The 19075-nt window shown below is 47.6% G+C and overlaps 1 protein-coding gene across 1 annotated transcript in view; it reads left to right on the top strand.

The window, feature by feature from the left end:
- The window catches only part of LAMC1 (laminin subunit gamma 1), a 65498-nt gene that overhangs the window by 38455 nt on the left and 7968 nt on the right, over window positions 1-19075 (top strand). Inside the window, exons 2-18 of the mRNA XM_064664092.1 lie at window positions 2398-2702; window positions 4460-4590; window positions 6000-6166; window positions 7213-7401; window positions 9329-9446; window positions 9543-9641; window positions 9747-9883; window positions 10690-10812; window positions 10901-11090; window positions 11342-11454; window positions 12757-12978; window positions 13064-13252; window positions 14791-15036; window positions 15336-15489; window positions 15933-16075; window positions 17098-17276; window positions 17431-17587. Of these exons, the coding sequence (XP_064520162.1) occupies window positions 2398-2702; window positions 4460-4590; window positions 6000-6166; window positions 7213-7401; window positions 9329-9446; window positions 9543-9641; window positions 9747-9883; window positions 10690-10812; window positions 10901-11090; window positions 11342-11454; window positions 12757-12978; window positions 13064-13252; window positions 14791-15036; window positions 15336-15489; window positions 15933-16075; window positions 17098-17276; window positions 17431-17587 (2862 nt within the window). The remainder of the gene's footprint in view (window positions 1-2397; window positions 2703-4459; window positions 4591-5999; window positions 6167-7212; window positions 7402-9328; window positions 9447-9542; window positions 9642-9746; window positions 9884-10689; window positions 10813-10900; window positions 11091-11341; window positions 11455-12756; window positions 12979-13063; window positions 13253-14790; window positions 15037-15335; window positions 15490-15932; window positions 16076-17097; window positions 17277-17430; window positions 17588-19075) is intronic.

Here is a 19075-nt window from a genome sequence, read left to right as displayed (position 1 = left end):
AAAGAAAACTTTCTCATTAAGCCGTTGACAGTTTTACTGTTGATAAAACCGTGATAGTAGGTCTGGTTTTTAGTTGCTGCCCATACAAGGTGTTGGGATAGGCTGGCAAAGTTGCAGGTCAACACGTACCCTGGGGGTTTCCTGCAGAAGAATGAGGAGGCATTTGTTTCTAGAGCTCCTTGCCTTTACCTGGAAAAGATGGGGAGTAAATCCTGGATTTGTTTGGGATTTCTTTTTCATGGACCTGAAGAAGATATTTGTGCATGTCCAACTTGTTGGCTTCTGTCAGTTTTGAGTTTCTGTGTCTGCACGTTCTTCACCTCTGAAGCATATTTTGCCTTCATGAGCAGCTCTCTTTTTGAGAAGAGACCATGTAGCAGGAGAAATGGGAGACCTGGGAGGAAGCACATGATGCCTGCTTCTTGCCTTGCACTGACATTCATGAGAAAAATACTCCCAAATCCCTGGAACAGGATTAATCCCTTGCACCGGGCAACAAAGGGAGGATATTGCCTAAGCTACATTAGTGCTGAGTGTTGATCCTTTGGAGTTTTGAGCCTTTGTGGAAAGTGCCAGTTTGGCATTAATGCTGTGATTGCTTCTTGCTTGTCTTCTGTGTGTAAGAAGATCTCATTAAATAATCAACCCCAAACCAACAGTGAGCAAGTACTAAACAAGAGCCACAGATTGTGAATGGTCTGGCTTCCAGTCTTGTGCTTAGGTCATCTGAAACCACGCACATGATATAAATAGGGAAGGGTGTTCTGTGGGAAGTACTGGGGGGTTCGTATCCATCTAACACCCTAGCTTTCCTGCATGTCACACACAGACAGTACTTATTGGTCTTTTTCTATCCTTGGGGAGGTAGTTTTTCAGGTGCTGTATGTCTTGATTTTTACTTTATTTTTTTTCCTGGCACATTGATTTCTGGACCCTTTGCAGTGCTTCTCCTGCTGCTTTGGTTCCTCGTGCCAGCCATGCTCTGGGTGTGACATGCCTGGTCCCAGTCTAAGCAGAGGGAGGCCTGTGGAGGCAGCACCGTGGTGCACGACCTGGTTCCTTGCCGGCGGGCTGTGCGTGTGTGCTTGGAGGAGCACGCTGTTCTCCTTGCCTGGTGCCATCAGGTCTGCTCTCATGAACACTTCAGCAGGGGCAAAGCCTCATGTTAAAATTTAACATGGTGGAGTTCATTCATTTTACAAGTTGAGGTTAAATCCTTGTGACTCCTACAAGCTGAAAAAACCTGTTTCTCAATCAGCTGAAACTCTTCTAGTAGCTTTTTTTTTTTTTTTTGAACCAGTGATGGCTTCAAGTTCTGCTTAGAGCAGTGTTTTTCTTGGAAGTGGTGGGAGCATAAAAGAACATGGCAGGGACTAAACACCCGAGGTTTTATTCCAAACAAACCTCACGTTGTTTTAGCAAGCTCCCTACGTGCTCCGGGGTGTCCTGATCGTACAGTCTGTTTGCCGAGGTGGAACAAGAACAGCTGGCACACAGCTGTATGCCTCCTCCTGGGAACGTGCCCCTCCTCCAGCAGGAGTGGTGGAGGAAGGTGGCTTAAGTGTGCTCTGGCTCTTGTCTCCTAATGGGTTTTCTCAGGGCTGTGAGTCCCCTGGGCAGTTGGTTTATGTGCACGGGGGTAGATGCTCAAGTCACTGGAGAAGAATCCATGAGGGAGAACAATGTGTTGACTTCTACAAGCCTGTTAGGAGGTGAATAGAGGGCAGGGAGGTGCCTAGGAAACAGAGAACGTGGCAGGGTTGTAAATCATTGCACTCTGATCCAAAATGTGTCTTGATGACTTGAAATATATGGTCTGGGAAACTTAAACTTCGTTTTGGCTTTCCAGTGAGTAGAAGAGGTGTGTATTCAGTAATTCAGTGCTGGAAGAAAGGCTTTGTGAGTAATAGAATGAGTTTGAGATATTGTCTATTCAGGGAGGAAGCAGAGGTACAAGCCAGACTCTACAGTGTGACTTACCTCTCTGGTTAATACTGTTTCTTTCATACGAAGAAATACCATCAAATGTCATCATTAACTTGGGGCCTGGCCTTAGATACCCACAAACTGTTTGTGGGTTTGATGAAGTCTGTCATCTCTTGGGGTAAGGACACTGCTGGGAGTGTCTGCAGGAGAGAACTGCACCTTGTGACATGTGTGTTTGGTTGCACAGGAGTCCGTAGGTCTGTTTATTTCTCTGTTCAATCTGCCCTCAACTTCTGCCTTCTCTTCCTTCACCTTGTCTTTGTGGGGCGATTCAGCACTGGGCTGGAAGAGATACTCCTGGTGTTCTGGATAGCGCCAGGAGATGCTTCTCCAAAGAGAGAATTGCAGTGCAGCTCTTTCCATTCTTTCCAAGTCTGAGTCTTTCTCACGCCCATGTCCTCTCACCTGCAGGGAAGGCCTTCGACATCACATACGTGCGCCTGAAGTTCCACACGAGCCGGCCGGAGAGCTTTGCTATCTACAAGCGCACGCGGGAGGACGGCCCGTGGGTGCCCTACCAGTACTACAGTGGCTCCTGCGAGAGCACCTACCACAAAGTCAACCGTGGCTTCATCCGCACCGGGGAGGACGAGCAGCAGGCGCTCTGCACCGACGAGTTCAGCGACATCTCCCCACTCACGGGGGGCAACGTGGCCTTCTCAACGCTAGAGGGGCGTCCCAGTGCCTACAACTTTGACAACAGCCCTGTGCTGCAGGTGTGTGAGCAGGGCTGAGGTGGGTGGGTGGGCTGAGCAGGCTGGTTTTATGTGTAGTCATCGTGGATTGTGGCTTTGTGCCTGCGAGGCTGCACTGCAGCCCTTACTCTTAGTGAAAGACCCTTGCACAGGTAGGTTGGGACAGACATTCCTAAGAGGCGCTTAGAAAGCAACTGTGGACATTTGTTGTTTCACATACAAGGACAGAGGAAGGTAAAGCCTCTGTTCAATTTATATTTGAGGCATCTTGTGTGTATACTTTGAGTAGAAAAAATTAAGAAATATGAGATTCTTCTAAACAAATAAAGCATTACAGGAATCCCTGACCTGTTCTCTTACATGTGTGTTGAAGCAGAGGAGCTTGATTTTATCCATGGAATTTTTCTCTTACAAGTGGCTTGGAGAGAGGGGTTTGGCTGAGTTTTTTTGTTGTTCACAGTGGTGGTTGGGCAGTGGGCAGGAGCATACTGGAGCAGCAGTTTATCTGATTTACTTGCCACTTTCTGTATTCTGCTTGGTGACTTTCCTAACTTAAATTGCAACAAGGAGCTAAAGCTGTGGGATTTGCACCACTGGGGCTCCTTGTCTTCTTTTCAGCACTGTGTTTGCCACCAATTCCCTTTCCTCTTAGAGTAGCAGGAGCAGACTGAGATGTGAGCACCCAGCAGGCTTGGGTCTCGTCTGTGTGGTCCCCAGGCAGGAGAGCAGAATCTGGTGGGTCTCGTTTCTGCAAACAGAAATAAAGATTAATGGGAAAGGAAGAACTCCAGAAATGGAAAAGAACCAGTTTGGCCACCTCGTTCGTGCAGCCAACCCCTGCAGAAAACCGTGTCTTATCGTTACGGTGAACGCGGAGATTTCAAGTTAGCAATGTGTTTAATTTTCTGATAGACTTCTCTATTTTAGGAATAGAGACCTGACTGCCAGTTTCCTAAAGTTTGTACAAACCTCTGGTGTTGCTTTTCAGAACTGAAGTAAATGTGTCTTTTGTGCTTGGCATTTCCATGTGTGTATGCCAGTGTTTGTAACTCACTCAATCTTATCATAGTGGCTGAGCAGTGATGCAGCTGCAGCACAGTTGTATGTACAATTGTGTTTTTCTTGTGTTCTTCTCTTATGGTGTTTGAAGGAAAATGGCATTACAAAGCTGTAATAAAACCAGGGAGGTGCCAGCGAGAGTCATGGGCTGAAGCTGATGTGAAATTTGGGGACAGGCTGTGTTTGCTGGCTGTTGCTGGAGGAGGGCAGGGCAATGTGTTGAAGATGCTGTGTAAATATTATGAAAAGCTCTTGTGTTGCGAGTCAGGTCTGCCTGTCTGTTTGTCTTCCTCGGCCTTCCCCAGCCTCATTCATCTGTCTGTCTGTGACTTTCAGTCTGGTGCAGTATGTCTGCAGGAGCACTGCAGGCAGGCAGATACATACAATTAGCAAGCTGGCATAATTGCCTGCACTGCACTTTTTGCTGAAGAGGTTGCCCACTGCTTCCCAGCTGAGAGCAGTCAGGATATGAAGAGGCATTGGAAAGGGTATCCAGAGAGGAGTGGGGTCCAGGAAACTCACCTGAACCAAGAGGATACAGTGTAAGGCCTCTGGGGCAGGGGCGTGTGACGCCCCGAGGTGCAGAGGGGGATAGGATGAGGAAGGAACATGCTGATTGATAAATGGCTTTGTTAATAGAACTGCTAATGACACAGCACTGCTGTGCTTTCCAGAGGGAGGTTTGATGTTTCCTCTGATGGGATTTCTGTCTGCTCTAGGAATGGGTGACAGCTACAGATATTAGAGTGACCCTCAATCGTCTGAACACATTTGGAGATGAAGTTTTCAATGACCCAAAAGTTCTCAAGTCTTACTACTATGCAATTTCGGACTTTGCTGTGGGTGGTAGGTGAGTAGACAATAAAACTCTGTACTTATTTAAAGCTTTTGGTCAGGATTATTAGGCTGCTTTAATGATTTTGGTTATACTCATATGATACCATTAGGCTCTGGTCTTTATTGACTGTCCTAAACCAAAAATGCAGTAGAATGAATTTTATGTAGCTTGCAGATACTGTGCATAAGCTTTTGTGGCTGTAATTTCAGGGCTGACAGAGACTGAATATTTTTTCCTTGATTAGATGAAATATTAAGTGATTTGGGAGGGTGGAGATTGAAAATAGTAACAAAAACATAAAACAAAAGAAGAAATTTTTTCCTGCCCTGTGCTTTGTGTGATTTTTTTAATTGGTTTTAATTGCTTTCTGCCTGTATCTGTAGCTAGAAAAACAATAAGTAGAAAATCTCAGTGTCTCTGCCTCACATTTGTTTTGGGAGCTACCTTCTGCGAAGATCTGGAGCACTGTATGACACAGCTGTGGTTGTCCATTCCTTTTGCCAAAGCCTACTGCAGAATGTTTAAACCTTAAGTAGTTGATGATAAAATGTTTTAATAAATAGAGCTGAGACCAGTGCAGTGTTTGGACTGTTTGCAGAGACCAGTCCTGAGCCTGGGATTTGGCCACATGGGGATTTGTACTGGCTGTATCACCAGTCTTGGAGGTCCCTGGACTTCTGTTATTAGTCACCTCTGTGCTATTTAATTTCTTACTGATACCACAGTATCCCACACCCAGCGAGCACACTGTGTTCTGGACTCTCACCAGGGAGAAGCTGTGCAAAATTTATTAACCTAAAGCCAACCAAATCTTTGCTTCTTCTACTCAGCTTACTCTGAAGACTGCAAAGGAATTGATTAACTTTCTCCCATTTCTAAATGCCTGCCTGGAGTATGCTGCACCTCTTTGTTTTATAGGATGGTTTGGTTTGGAAGGGACCTTCAGAGACCATCCAGCCCCCATCGTGGGCAGTGACACCTTCCACTAGCCCAGGTTGCTCCAAGTCCCGTCCAACCTGGCCTTGAACACTTCCAGGGATGGAGCAGCCAGAGTTCCTCTGGAAACCTCTGCCAGTGTCTCACCACCCTCATTGCAGAACATTCCTTCCTTATGTCCAATCTCAAACCACTCTCTTTGAGTTTAAAATTATTGCCCCTTGTCCCATCACTACAGGACCTAGTAAAAAGTCTCTCTCCATCTTGTAAACCCCCTTCAGATACTGGAAGGCCTCCATAAGATTTCCCTGGAGTCTCCTTGTCTCGAGGCTGAACAACAGCAGTTGGGTTCTCACTTTTGTTGTGACCACCTACCTTTGAATTTATCTCAGACCTTCAGATCCAGTCCCTGTTTTGGGGGTTGCTCTGTGAGTGACCTGGATCCGTAGAGTTTAAATACCTGTTCCTTGCCTCTTGTTGACCAGGTGCAAATGCAACGGGCACGCGAGCGAGTGTGTGAAGAATGAGCTTGGGAAGTTGGTCTGCAACTGCAAGCACAACACCTTTGGGGTCGACTGTGAAAAGTGCCTTCCTTTCTTCAACGACCGTCCATGGAGGAGAGCGACAGCAGAGAGTGCCAACGAGTGCCTGCGTACGTGTGGCCACCCCTCAGGGGATAGGCTGCAGGGGCTGTGTCCCCTGCCTCTGCTGGGGGACAGAGGCTGGCCCTGCATGGTTGGAGTTAACCTCAGTTGCAGTCAGTCAGTGTTAAGCACAGTGAATGGGACTGTTAGTCATTCCAGTCCTATCCTGTAGGAGCTTTCTGGTAGATCCCTAGGAAGGGGCATCTCCTTTCTGGAGAAGGATGGGAGCAACATTTAGGGAAGAAGTGTCCTGCAAAAATGTAGAGTCTTGTACTTTATAGGACACACAGAAAAGAAATGTGTATTTAGTATGCTGGAGTATAACTGCCCTTACAAAAGCTCCTCATTTAGCATCTGCTGACTTGCCTTTGTACTTGGGTTATTGGTTTTTACAGTTAATTGTTAACTGTTGGTTGTCAACTGTTTCATCCCATTTCGAGGTTGTTGCAGCAGTTCTGGACTGAAAATGCAGCTCTCTGTCATGGAACACCAGTTTGCTTGGGTTTGTGTCCCAGACCACAGCTCCTGGTAGTTTACTTTATGGGGAAGCTTTTTCAGACAGAAAAGCTTTCTTCCTGTCTGACCTCTGTGTGTCTTGATCGGTCCCAGCTGTCTGGTCAAGACCTTGGTCTTCCCCTCGACAGGCTGGTGAAACTGTGTTGTCCTGCTGCCTAGACAGATGGGATTTGCAATCCAGGGGAGAAACTCTCCTTACAGCATGGAGTAGTCTCGCTGTTACCTTCTCATGCTCGTTTGTATGATGGAGATTGGTTTTGCTGTGTGGGAGGGCAGCATTTTGGCTGCAAATGGCAGCCTGATGTGCAAGGGAATGGAGTAGGAAGTGCTGGTTTTCTTCTGAATGTAGATGAGAACGGTCTGGTGTTTGTTTCATCCTTACACCCTCATTCAACCACCACAAAAACACCCTTCTCCCTTTTTGTCCTTATGATGCACAAACGCCCTGGGGCTCAGGATGGTTAAAAGCTCCTCTGAGCTTTGCAGGGTTTTGTGCTGTCAGGGTGGGCTGGTCACTGATGGCACCTTGTCTTTGCAGCTTGTGACTGCAACGGGAGGTCCCAGGAGTGCTACTTTGACCCCGAGCTGTACCGCTCCACGGGCCACGGCGGCCACTGCCGGGGCTGCGCTGACAACACCGACGGCCCGCACTGCGAGCGCTGCAGGGACAGCTTCTACCGCCGGGACAGCGACCAGGGCTGCCAGCCCTGCAGCTGCAACCCCGTGGGTAAGCACTGCCTGCTGCAGGCTTCCAGGCACAAACCCCACCTCTGCTTTTGGCTATTTCTTGCTTTATTTTTTCCCCTCCATATATGAAATGTGTATTGTGTTGAATTTTGGTTTGAGTTATCCTTGGATCTAATTGGGTTAGATGCTTCACCCCTGCAGCACTTACTCCTTCCAATGTAAGGTTTGTGGGGTTTTTTTTCACTGTGTATGTGTTGCCGTGGATGCTCCCAGTACTAAAGAACTTATTTAAATTCTTAATAACTGAGATGATGTGAGTGGATATTTATGGAAGTTGCTCATACTGAGGAATTGTAGTGAACTTTAGCTGGTGCATCAGTTTCTCCTACTGAGTATCCAGGCACTATAAATACAAACCAGTGAAACATTAAACACAAAAGGAGTGGGGGTGAGATAAAAAAAAAAGTGAACTCAAAACATGTAGTTAAACTTCTTTTTTTTTTTTTTTTAAAAAAAAAGAAAGTGGGGGGAATTCTGGCAGGAGAACAAATCTTTTCTCATCGGGGGAACCACGTGACCTGTAAGGAGTGATCCCATAACTACACCAGCCCACAGCAAGTAAGGGGGAAGGAGAGAAAAGGGTAACACATAGTAAGGTATGATGTGAGGTTTCAAAATAGAGGAACTGGAATAAGTAATTGCTTGCAGCATGCCCTAAAAGCAGCCAGGGAGAGGTCTGCCAGGGTGCATCTCCTATCTAATTTGGTCAGAGAGTTGTACAGTTGTGAAATTTTTGACCAATAAAGGCCCTTTCTTCTTCTGTTTGCTCTGCCAGGTCATGTCAGACCTTATTTTAAGATGGGTGAGGGTTGGTGTCAGCTGAGACAGTCAAGAAGATGTAGGGAGGTGACCTCTCAGGTCTTTAGGGACAGCTTTCAAAGGGCTTTATAACTTAGCCATCAGCTTGTATCCCGTGGCACATTGGCACCCAGGGTGTATTTGAATCCCCTGCATATGTTTAGATTGCTATTTTTTGTCTGAGTGCTGTGTTTTCCTAAATAATCCTAAGTGGGACTGCAAAGGGGATTTGAACTTTGGCTGTATATGGTAAAGGTTTTGTGAGTTCTTCTGTCCTGTCCAGCCTAATCATCTTATAAGTCTTCACTTTGCTATAATCTTCTGGTGTGAATTGAAGTGGAAACAAGCAACTATTTCTGTATACTAAAACATTTTTCTTCAGGTAGTTAACTCTTGGAGTGCTGACAGCTCCAAGGCTGCCAGCTACAGGGATGCTTGGAAGAAAGCATTTTGTCCACTGTGGATTAAAGAAACTGCTACTGCTTTTTGTGCAAGTCCACTTGGACAGAGCAGTACTGAGGAAGGTGTCTTTCCAAAAAATGAGAATTTTGCTCAAGAGTTTGTTAGGGTTCATGGTGGCAGATGTAGCTTCACTCTGAGGAGGCAGTTTAGTCTTTAAATCCAACTTGGGAATTGAGGGAGGAAATTGGAGCATGAAAGGAAGAGGTCAGGATATCCCCTGGCAAAGGGGAGATGGTCATTAGGGAGAACACAAGGAATTTGGGGAATAAAATATCGGAAATGGTGTGTTGCAGGATAAAACAGCATGGAACTAGAGGCATGCAAAGGTAACAGTGAGGATGGAGCAGGAATAAGGATGAGAATGCAATTTGAAGTTAAAATTATAGTTATATATTAGAAGGCTGGTTGGTAGGAATAAAAGACTGAGTATAGTTTGGGAAAACTAGATAACAATTCATCTGTCTAGGGGTGCCAGGGGAAAAATCCCTGTGAACTAGGGACAGCCTTTAGGTAAGCATTCACTTGTCAGCTTGAAGCTTCCCACTTTCTTCTCCCATATTCCTTGCCTGTTTTGTGAAATTTCAGAGCTTGCAGGCTGATAGAGCTGTGTATGTGTGCTGAGGTGCCTGTCCCTGCTGTCCCCACAGGCTCCCTCAGCACACAGTGTGACAGCTATGGCCAGTGCAGCTGCAAGCCCGGCGTGATGGGGGACAAGTGTGACCGCTGCCAGCCGGGCTTCCACTCCCTCTCTGAAGCTGGGTGCAGGTAAGGGGGACTGCAGCTCTCTGAAATAAACCTGGACTCTTTTGAAAGCTTTCTCTGTGGCTCCTAATGGGTTGTCCTCTCTCCTGACTCTGGCAGACCCTGCTCTTGCAATCCATCTGGCAGCACAGGGGAATGCAATGTGGAGACAGGGCGGTGTGCATGCAAGGACAACGTGGAAGGCTTCCACTGTGAGAGGTGAGTTTCTCCTCCCATGGCTTTGTTTCAAGAATGAGAAACATTCGAGCGATGACCTGGGGTCAAGCATCAGGGAAATGAGTTCTCTTTCCTTCATGTCTTCAGATGCAAACCTGGATTTTTCCATCTGGATTCCTCCAATCCAAGGGGCTGTACCCCCTGCTTCTGTTTTGGACACTCTTCGGTCTGCACCAGTGCTGTGGGCTACAGTATCTACAGCATCACCTCCAACTTCCAGTTTGGTAAAATTGCCTTTCTTTGTATCTCAGGTTGGGCTTGGACTCAAGTCAGAAGCTATTAAAAAAAACACAACAACTCCTTCCTTTCAAATCCTGGGCAGGCAGGTCTAGGATTCCTCCTTTGGAAGTGCTGAAGCTACCTGGAGCTTCCATGTCTGCTGCTTGTTTGTTCAGCTAGTATGAATTCACAGCTTTGGCTTTGGGCAGTTATTGTACACCAGGCAGGTGCAAGTGGGAATTGCAAATACAAAGCTTTTCTAGCTTGAGAGGTGTGCTGGCAAGGAAGCATTTCCTCAGGTTTCGAACCAAATCAGGAGTTTCTGTTTGAAAGGATTAAAATCACTTTAGATTTGGAGTTTAAGTGGCTCTGAATAAAACACAGTTGTGTTTCCAATGGGTCTGTAAGCTCAGGAAAAACCTTTTTTTTTTTTTTTCATGCAGTCAGTTTCCTGTGTATGCATGTTTTCATGCTGCGTAGTCTGAAAAGAACATCTTTTTAATTAAAATTCCACTGGAGAACAGTTCATACAAAGGCTGCAACTCTCAACAAGTCGTAGGGGACTGCAGGTTTTTCCGTGCCTGTTTAAGCTCTTTAGAAAAGAAGGTTTTGAACAAGTAGTCGTCATAGGGCTCAAAGTTCAGAGGCTTCAAGTCAGCACTGGGGTTAGGGGCTTAAATTGGAAATGTGGTGTTTGTCAGTGCCTGTGCACAGACCATAGAGTAACTAATATACAAACAGAGTGACATGAAAAGTGTGTGCAAAGCCACGTCTTCCAAGGGTGTTAATTCTGGCACATCTGGTTTTTCAGGAGAGGATGAGTGGCGTGCTGAGCAGCGTGATGGCTCAGAAGTCTTACTGCAGTGGAGTGCAGAGACTCGGGATATCTCCGTGATCTCGGACACCTATTTCCCCATGTATTTCGTTGCTCCAGGTAGGTCATTCCAGAAGCGTGGCTTTCTGTGCTGCTTGTGCCCCTTTATGTTCCATCCCCTAACTGTAAGGATTTCTTATCCTTTCAGGCAAGTTCTTGGGCAACCAGGTTTTGAGTTACGGGCAAAACCTGACCTTCTCCTTCCGTGTGGACAGACGGGACACGCGGCTCTCTGCAGAGGACCTGGTGCTGGAAGGGGCCGGGCTGAGAGTGTCGGTGCCACTCATTGCCCAGGGCAACTCTTACCCCAGTGAGAGTGCACAGACCTACACCTTCAGGTACGGTGGGAGCAGCCGGGGCTGAGCTTGGGGTGCCCCTGGCCTCTGAGCTCTTGAGGAAACCAGGATCATTAATTTTAGCTCGTAAGAGGGTTCTTATCAGGTTGATTTTCACTCGCTGTCTGGCAGCGTTGTGTAAGCGCATGCAGATGATGTTGCAACAGCATTCCACCTTTGGAAAGGGGGCTTTGAAAGGGTGCAGCTGTTAACATTTGAAAGCTGTGCTGATGATGCATGGCCCTTCTCCCTAGGCTCCACGAGGCTACAGATTACCCATGGAGGCCTGCTCTAACAGCATTTGAGTTCCAGAAGCTTCTCCACAACTTGACTTCCATCAAGATCCGCGGGACATACAGTGAGAGAAGTGAGTCGCTGAGCAGAACGCCGCAGAAGAGGGGAGGGGGCAGACTCATTGGTCTGATGCTTGAGTTACTTCATTGTGGGGCTGTAAATAACTGTGGTAGCTTATTTTGCAAAGCTTTGTGCCAATGGATTTTCACTTGGTCTTCCTGTGTAACAGCTTCTCCCAGGCCTCATGAAGAGGATATGGGGAAGAAAAGTGCTGTCTTTGAGGGTCTGGAAGCTCAACACTCATCACCTCCTGATTCTTTGCTTCTAAACATGGGGATTGTGCTGTGTTGCATGGCCACTGTCTTCCAGATTGATAAAAATACATAGTACAGAGACCCGAAGGACATGGTAGGAGAGACGTAGGGAGTTTACAACACTCGTCCACAGTTTTTGCTACGCTAGGAATGGTTACATCCCCCCTGTTTCCAGGTCTTACCTTGACATGGCAGATGGGAAGGATGGGGTCTTGAAAGTGCTACCAGTGCAGAACTTAAGTGAAAGCTCCTCATAATGTGGGTTTATTAGAAGTCAGACATGAATTAGGAGCAAAAATGTGTCCTTGGGTGGTGTTGAGTGTCAAAGAATTTTTCAGAAAGATGGAAGGGATGAATTTGCATTTGGAGAAGGCTGGAAAGCTGCAAATGTTTTCAGTACAGGTGACTTGTAAAGAGGAATGCGGAGTTGTGAAATGGAGGGGAGGAAAGGTGTTGAGCAAACCATCCCGAGTGCTGTAGCCACTGCTAATATGAGGGAGCTGAGGCTCCCTCAGTGCACTGGAGTTGCTGCAGTGGTACACAGTGGTATAAGTTAAAAGCCAGCTATGTTGTGTCTGGGCTCTGTTTTGCCCCAGGGAAAGGGCTGGGAGAAGAGGGGGGAAGCACTGAAATGCCAGCAGAAGGAATGGCTAGAGAGGAATAGCTGAAGAGTTTGCCCCGAGGCATGGTTTGCAGTGTATTAAAATTGCTGGAGAGGTGGTCTGTCCTGTCTTGAAAGACAGGAATTGGTTCTGGTATTTGATGTGGAAATGAAACCCATACCCATGTAAAATATAACATAAACTGACTGTACTTGCTCACCTGCTCTTCTCAGCATCCTTCTCTGTTATTCTCGTCTTTCCTGCTCTGCACATGCCCTTCATGAGCTCTGTTGAATCTTTTCTTGTATGTCTAAATCTTCCTGGAGGATTTTGCTTCTTGATTCCCCTCACCACCTGCGAGCACCCACCTGTCTATCCTTTGCACCATTCAGAGTGTTTTGGGAAGTGGTGATGAGAGCCTTTGTGGTTACAAAGAGTTTCCCCCTCGGTGCTTTCTAGGTGCCGGTCACCTGGATGATGTCACCATCACAAGTGCTCGCCCTGGACCTGGTGTGCCCGTGGCCTGGGTGGAGAGCTGCTCCTGCCCCGTGGGATACGAGGGGCAGTTCTGTGAGCGCTGCACCTCTGGGCACCGGCGAGAGACCCCGAGCCTGGGGCCCTACAGCCCCTGCGTGCCCTGCGCGTGCAACGGGCACAGTGAGACGTGTGATCCCGAGACAGGTGAGAGGGCTGGCGAAACAGGGAGGGTGATTCTTCCTTTCTAGGTTGGACAAGGAAGCAAAACCCATGTCCCTCTCTATTCCAGGCGTGTGCAATTGCAGGGATAACACGGCGGGGTCTCACTGTGAGAAGTGCAGTGATGGGTATTACGGCGATGCAACGGCCGGCACAGCCGCAGACTGCCGGCCCTGCCCCTGCCCAGGCAGCTCGAGCTGTGCAATCGTGCCCCGCACCAAGGAGGTTGTGTGCACCAGCTGCCAGGCTGGCACTACAGGTGTGTTCCTACACAAAAAGTCATCTTCTACATCCACATGCTTGTGGAAACGTGTCTCCTGCCAGTTCTGGGAGTCTGATCCGCAATGTGAAAGCTGCTGTGTTCTGATTCCAGTCCTTCTCCCTTCCTCAGCCCTATTTTCTGTCCTGTATGAGGCTCAGGACTTCCCATGTTCCTTGTGCTATTCTCTGAGAACAAGAGAGCAACAAAGGCTTGATCTGTGCAAAGTCTGACCATTTCTATGCTATGTAGGTGAGCCATGCTGGCTTCTAATAGAACTCTGGTAATTGTATGCAGAAAATAGATTTAAAGGAGCCAGGGAGGTGGGTCAGACTGAAATAAAATTAGAAGATGCAGTTTGCCAGCCAGGGAGGCACCACAGGATGCTTCCTAGGAAAAGCAGGAAGGCTGCAAAGACTCACAAACACTGCCCAAAAAAATATAAGATCAAACGAGTGCTCAGCAGTTTTAATGAGAAATATATGAACGGATAGAGATCTTTTTTTCAAAGCAATAACCTGTGAAGTCCAAACATGCAGCTGAGTTGTTAAGCAGTTGTTTTGTTCTGCCTGCAAACAGCAAGGAAGCCTTAGGATGGCTGGCAGCCTCCTCCCTGCTTCTCTGCTGATTTTATGCTTGGCATAGCAGAGTCCAAAGTACAGAATACCTGTAAATGCTTGACATGCTTAGAAAACCCCCTGACCAAGCAGCTCATGGAGGTTCCTATGGGTGCCACTGCATCGTGAACCAAGGAGGAGTCCAGGGGCCCAGATTCCTGCAGCTCAGGTGTCTGTACAAGCTCGTATTTACTTGTAACTGTGTGACTGCACAGGAGCTCCACCTGTGTCATGCCACCTTTCTGGGATGTGAGGGAAAAGAGGGTTTGTGTGCAAGAACTGCGTAACAAACGGAATTTTTAGCTGGCTGGGGAGGTCAGATCTGCAGTAAGTGTAGGGAGCTGCTGAGTTGGATGCTTCAGTGGCTGCCCATGGAGGTTTGGTGCATCTCTGGCAGTGGAGCTTCCTGGAGCAGTGATGCCCCAGGGAGCTCTACCTGGTTGGAACTCTTAAATTTACAACAAATTACAGCAAATAGGTTTGGCTTAAATGGATATTAGGAAGAAATTTTTTACAGAGAGAGTGATCAGACATTGGAATGGGCTGCCCAGGGAGGTGGTGGATTCACTGTCCCTGGAGGTTTTTAAGATGAGACTGGATGTGGCATCAGTGCCATGGTCTGGGAAACACAGTGGAGTTGGATCAAGGGTTGGACTTGATGATCTCAGAGGTCTTTTCCAACCTGGTTAATTCTATGATAGGAGGGAAAGGAGGAGTGGAAATGATTCATAATGCAAAGTTCCAGTGAAAAAGCAGCTTGAATTTAGACATGGGGAGGGATTTGTGTCTGACCCCAATAGGAGGATGAAAGTGCAGGAAGCTGGAAAGTTTTGTTTTCAGAAGGGACTGGAAAGGACATCCTGTGTGAGGTGGCAGCAAAGGGCTTTCTGCTGCAGCACCTGAGTGTGTGTTGTGTCCCAGGCAAGAGGTGTGAACTGTGTGACGACGCCTATTTTGGGGACCCACTGGGTGAAAACGGCGCTGTGAGGCCCTGCCGCCTGTGCCAGTGCAACGACAACATTGATCCCAACGCCGTGGGGAACTGCGACCGCCAGACCGGGGAGTGCCTCAAGTGCATCCACAACACTGCCGGCTTCTACTGCGACCGCTGCAAGGACGGCTTCTTCGGGAACCCGCTGGCCCCCGACCCCGCCGACAAGTGCAGAGGTCAGAGCTGGTTCCTCGTGCATTTTACGATTGTTTTGTCCCCAAAGAGATGCTGTTAGGACACAACGTCAGGCTGTTGCTTGTGCCCGTCAGCAGCGATGTGTGGTGGTGGTTTGATGGTTCGAGCTTGTTAAAATCCTTGTATTTGTGGGCATTTACTGCCATTGAGGCAAAAGCACTGTGCAATGCAGACTGCTGGCTGTGGTTTGGATCCAGGCCTATTTAGGGACCAGTGAGTACCAACATCACAAGGGACTTCTAACTTGGTGCGTGTTTCTCCATCCCTTCTATTTTTGCAGCTTGTCACTGCAATCCCTATGGCACTGTGAATCAGCAGACGAGCTGCAATCAAGTGACTGGGCAGTGCGAGTGCCTGTCCCATGTCACCGGGAGGGACTGCAGTGCCTGCGAGCCTGGATTCTTCAACCTCCAGAGTGGACGTGGCTGTGAGAGGTGATGTTTACCTTGGCTTGGGGCAAAGAGCCTGGTTTTGGAGGGTCTGGGCTTACCTTGGGCAGGAATGTGATGTTTGTCACAAGTAAATGCTGTGCGTCGATGCTGCTGCAGGTGGGGAAGAGCAGCGGTCAAGGAGTGGCTACTAACGCTGTGTAAAAAGCCTGACTTATAAATAGCTTTATAAAGAGCTCTAAATCAGGGTTTTAAATAGAAAACTGCCACATGACTGTGTGATTGTAGCAGGAGCTCATGGGTTCCTTTTTTAGTGCAGGCAGCAAGTGACCTTGCACAGTTCAAAGGCTCAGTGCCTCGCCTGCTGTAGCTGCACAGCAAGAAAAGCGACTTTGGGCAAATGCAAACATTGCGCTGCGCCCTTCAGGGAGACACTTCACCTCTGTGTCCCTTCTGTGCCATGTCTGATGCGTGTCTGCCTCTCCCAGGTGCAACTGCCACGCACTGGGCTCGACCAACGGGCAGTGCGACATCCGGAGCGGGCAGTGCGAGTGCCAGCCGGGCGTCGCCGGCCAGCACTGCGACCGATGCGAGGGCAACCACTTCGGCTTTGGCTCCGAAGGCTGCAAACGTAAGTCTGAGAGGCCAGAGCGAGGCAGATGGGAAGGATGTTGCACACGCCGCCTTCCCGTTGCTTTCGTCCTGTCCCTGGGAAGGTCCTTTCTCACTGTGCTCTTCATCACAGAAGTTGGTGCTTTTATGTCCGCACCCTGCATGGTGGAATTTGATCTCCGTGCTACAGCTTATCCCCTTGTTTTGTTAACTTTCCCTTATCCAACTTATTAGATATCCACCTTACTTATTAGATATCCACCCTCTTATTAGATACCCGCCTTACTTATTAGATATCCACCTTACTTATTCAATATCCACCTTCTTTTGAGATATCCACCTTCTTTTGAGATATCTACCTTCTTTTGAGATATCCACCTTCTTTTGAGATATCCAACCTTCTTTTGAGATATCCAACCTTCTTTTGAGATATCCAACCTTCTTTTGAGATATCCAACCTTCTTTTGAGATATCCAACCTTCTTTTGAGATATCCAACCTTCTTTTGAGATATCCAACCTTCTTTTGAGATATCCAACCTTCTTTTGAGATATCCAACCTTCTTTTGAGATATCCAACCTTCTTTTGAGATACCCACCTCTCTTTGGTGTAAATACATTCTCTGAATCTTGGCCTGCAACAGTTCTGTTCCCTGTTGTTAAATCTGCACAGCTACTCTGCATATGGCCTCAATATACAGATTCTGTCTTGAGGAGCAACACATTGGAAAAACAGGATGATCCAAACTTTCCTCATTGATATCCCTGCCTGTAAAGAGCAGGAAAAGTAACTGCAGTTGGTTACAATGAAATGGGGTAGAATAATGCTTTGTGGGAGAGGCAGTAGTGACACTGAACACATGCTGTGAACGTTGGGTCTCACTTGAATTTAGAAGCACCGTGATCAGGAGTGGGGTTCAGCTGTGGGTTTGTGCCCTGTAGCTCTTGCAGATGTTTTAGGGTATTGAGGGTATGCGCTCGCCCTGGCGTTTTAGGGTGTTTCTGCCTCTTCTCCAGTCTGACTGAGGTTTAAATTCCCGCAGCCTGTGACTGTGATCCGGAGGGCTCGCGCTCCCTGCAGTGCCAGGAGAACGGCCGCTGCGAGTGCAAAGAAGGCTTCGTGGGGACCCGCTGTGACCAGTGTGAGGAGAACTATTTCTACAACCGCTCCTGGCCGGGCTGCCAGGAATGTCCAGCCTGTTACAGATTAGTGAAAGACAAGGTAAGGCCAGGAATGCTGCTGTTGGTACTGCTGGAGACAGCGTCACGTACCTGCTCGTGCAGCAGCTGCGCCCCTGGCTGTTGACGGCTGCTGAAGGCAGAGAGGCTCAAGGTGCTTGGCTGTGTCACAGCTGTGCCCTGTCCCTCTGACATAGGTGGCGGAACAACGCGAGAGGCTGCGGGAGCTGGAAAATCTGATAGCAAATCTGGGTGTAGGAGAAGAGGCCGTGACTGATCAAGCCTTCGAGGAGAGGTTGAAGCAGGCAGAAAGAGAAGTTATGGAGTTGCTCCACGAAGCACAAAAAAGCAAAGGTGAGTTGACGACTTCTTTGCCTGATGGTCCTGTTTCCTTTGGAGACAGCGTGTTTTATCTCAGGCCTGTGCTGTGCTCCAGGACTGACAGCTATTTCAGATAGCACTGAGTCAGTGTGTGTTGTTATCAGAACAACAGTGCCTTTGCTTTTATCCCTGCTGTTCTCCCAGCGCTCTCTGTTGTACATGCAGAGTAAAGATCTGCCTCTAGCTCCATACGGGTGTGTTTTGTGTGTTAGCCTCTTCTCCAGAAGCATAAAAGGGTTTATTTGTTCAACGAACAGAAGACTTTCCAGTACACTTTTCGTGCTTATAAATTTGCTCAAACATCTTGAGATCAAGTAGTTCTTGTTAGAATATCATCAGCAATCAGAATGAAGGCTTCAAGATCCTGCTGGCAAGCTTAATTATCCCACCATAAAGTGTAGAAAGTTCTGAAGAGTGCTGTTGTGGTGGCTTTTAGCTGTTTTCCCTGTTAAACTCTGCTTTGAATTGATTCTTTTATTGTCACCTCTACCACAGGATGTCTGTGAGCAGGATGTTTGTCGTGTCTGTGACAGTGAGTGGTTTGTCCTTAGAGCGTCTTTAATGTATGAGATGATGTGTGTTTTGGAGAAGAGAAACCTGAAGACTACTGACTTTGCAGTAAAAGATGTTCCCCTGGGAGCTGGGACAGTGATTTCAGACCATTTTGGGAAAATCCATCCCCTTTGTGTGAAGCTGGAAAAAAGCTGACACACATCTAATGCTGGTGTTTGCTTGGGAAGATTCCTGCCAGTGGGAATGATGGCTGAAGCTCTTCTCAGCTTTAGCTGAGGTAGATTTACACTCTCTGCTTGGCATCCAAGTCTAGATAATAGTCTCACATAAGGAAGTAGGAGGTTGGGAATCGAAGAAAGGTGAGGGAATGGATTGGGTTTTGTGGTGGTATTTCAGATCTTTCTTTCCATGTCTTACAATCATAGAATCATTTAGGTTGGAAAGACCTCTGAGATCAAGTCCAGCTGCTAACCCAGCACTGCCAAGTCTATCACTAAACCATGTCCCCAGGTGCTACATCTACGTGTCTTTTAAATCCCTCCAGGGGTGATGATTCCACACTTCCCTGGGCAGCCTGTGTCAGGACTCAACAACCCTTTCAGTGAAGAAATTTTTCCCAATATCCGATCTAAACCTCCCCTGGTGCAGCTTAAGGCTCTGTCCTTTTGTCGTGTTGCTTGTTGCCTGGGAGCAGGGCCCAACCCCCACCTGGCTCCACCCTCCTGTCAGGGAGTTATAGAGAGTGAAAAGTGCCCCCTGAGCCTCCTTTTTTCCAGGCTGAGGTCCCTCAGCTGCTCTTTGTGCTCCAGCCCCTTCTGCAGCTCTGTTGCTCTTCCATAAGAGAGCAGGTTAAATGCAACAAAAGCTACTCTTGCAAAAATCTGTACAAGTTATTTGTGTTTTTCTATGTAGTATGTTTTTGAAATGTGTCAGATTTTCATGTTCAAT

Source organism: Pseudopipra pipra, chromosome 9 (assembly GCF_036250125.1).
Source record: "Pseudopipra pipra isolate bDixPip1 chromosome 9, bDixPip1.hap1, whole genome shotgun sequence".
NCBI lineage: Eukaryota > Metazoa > Chordata > Aves > Passeriformes > Pipridae > Pseudopipra > Pseudopipra pipra.
The sequence above is the reverse complement of the archived record's forward strand: the minus strand, read 5'-3'. Positions and strand labels throughout refer to the sequence as shown.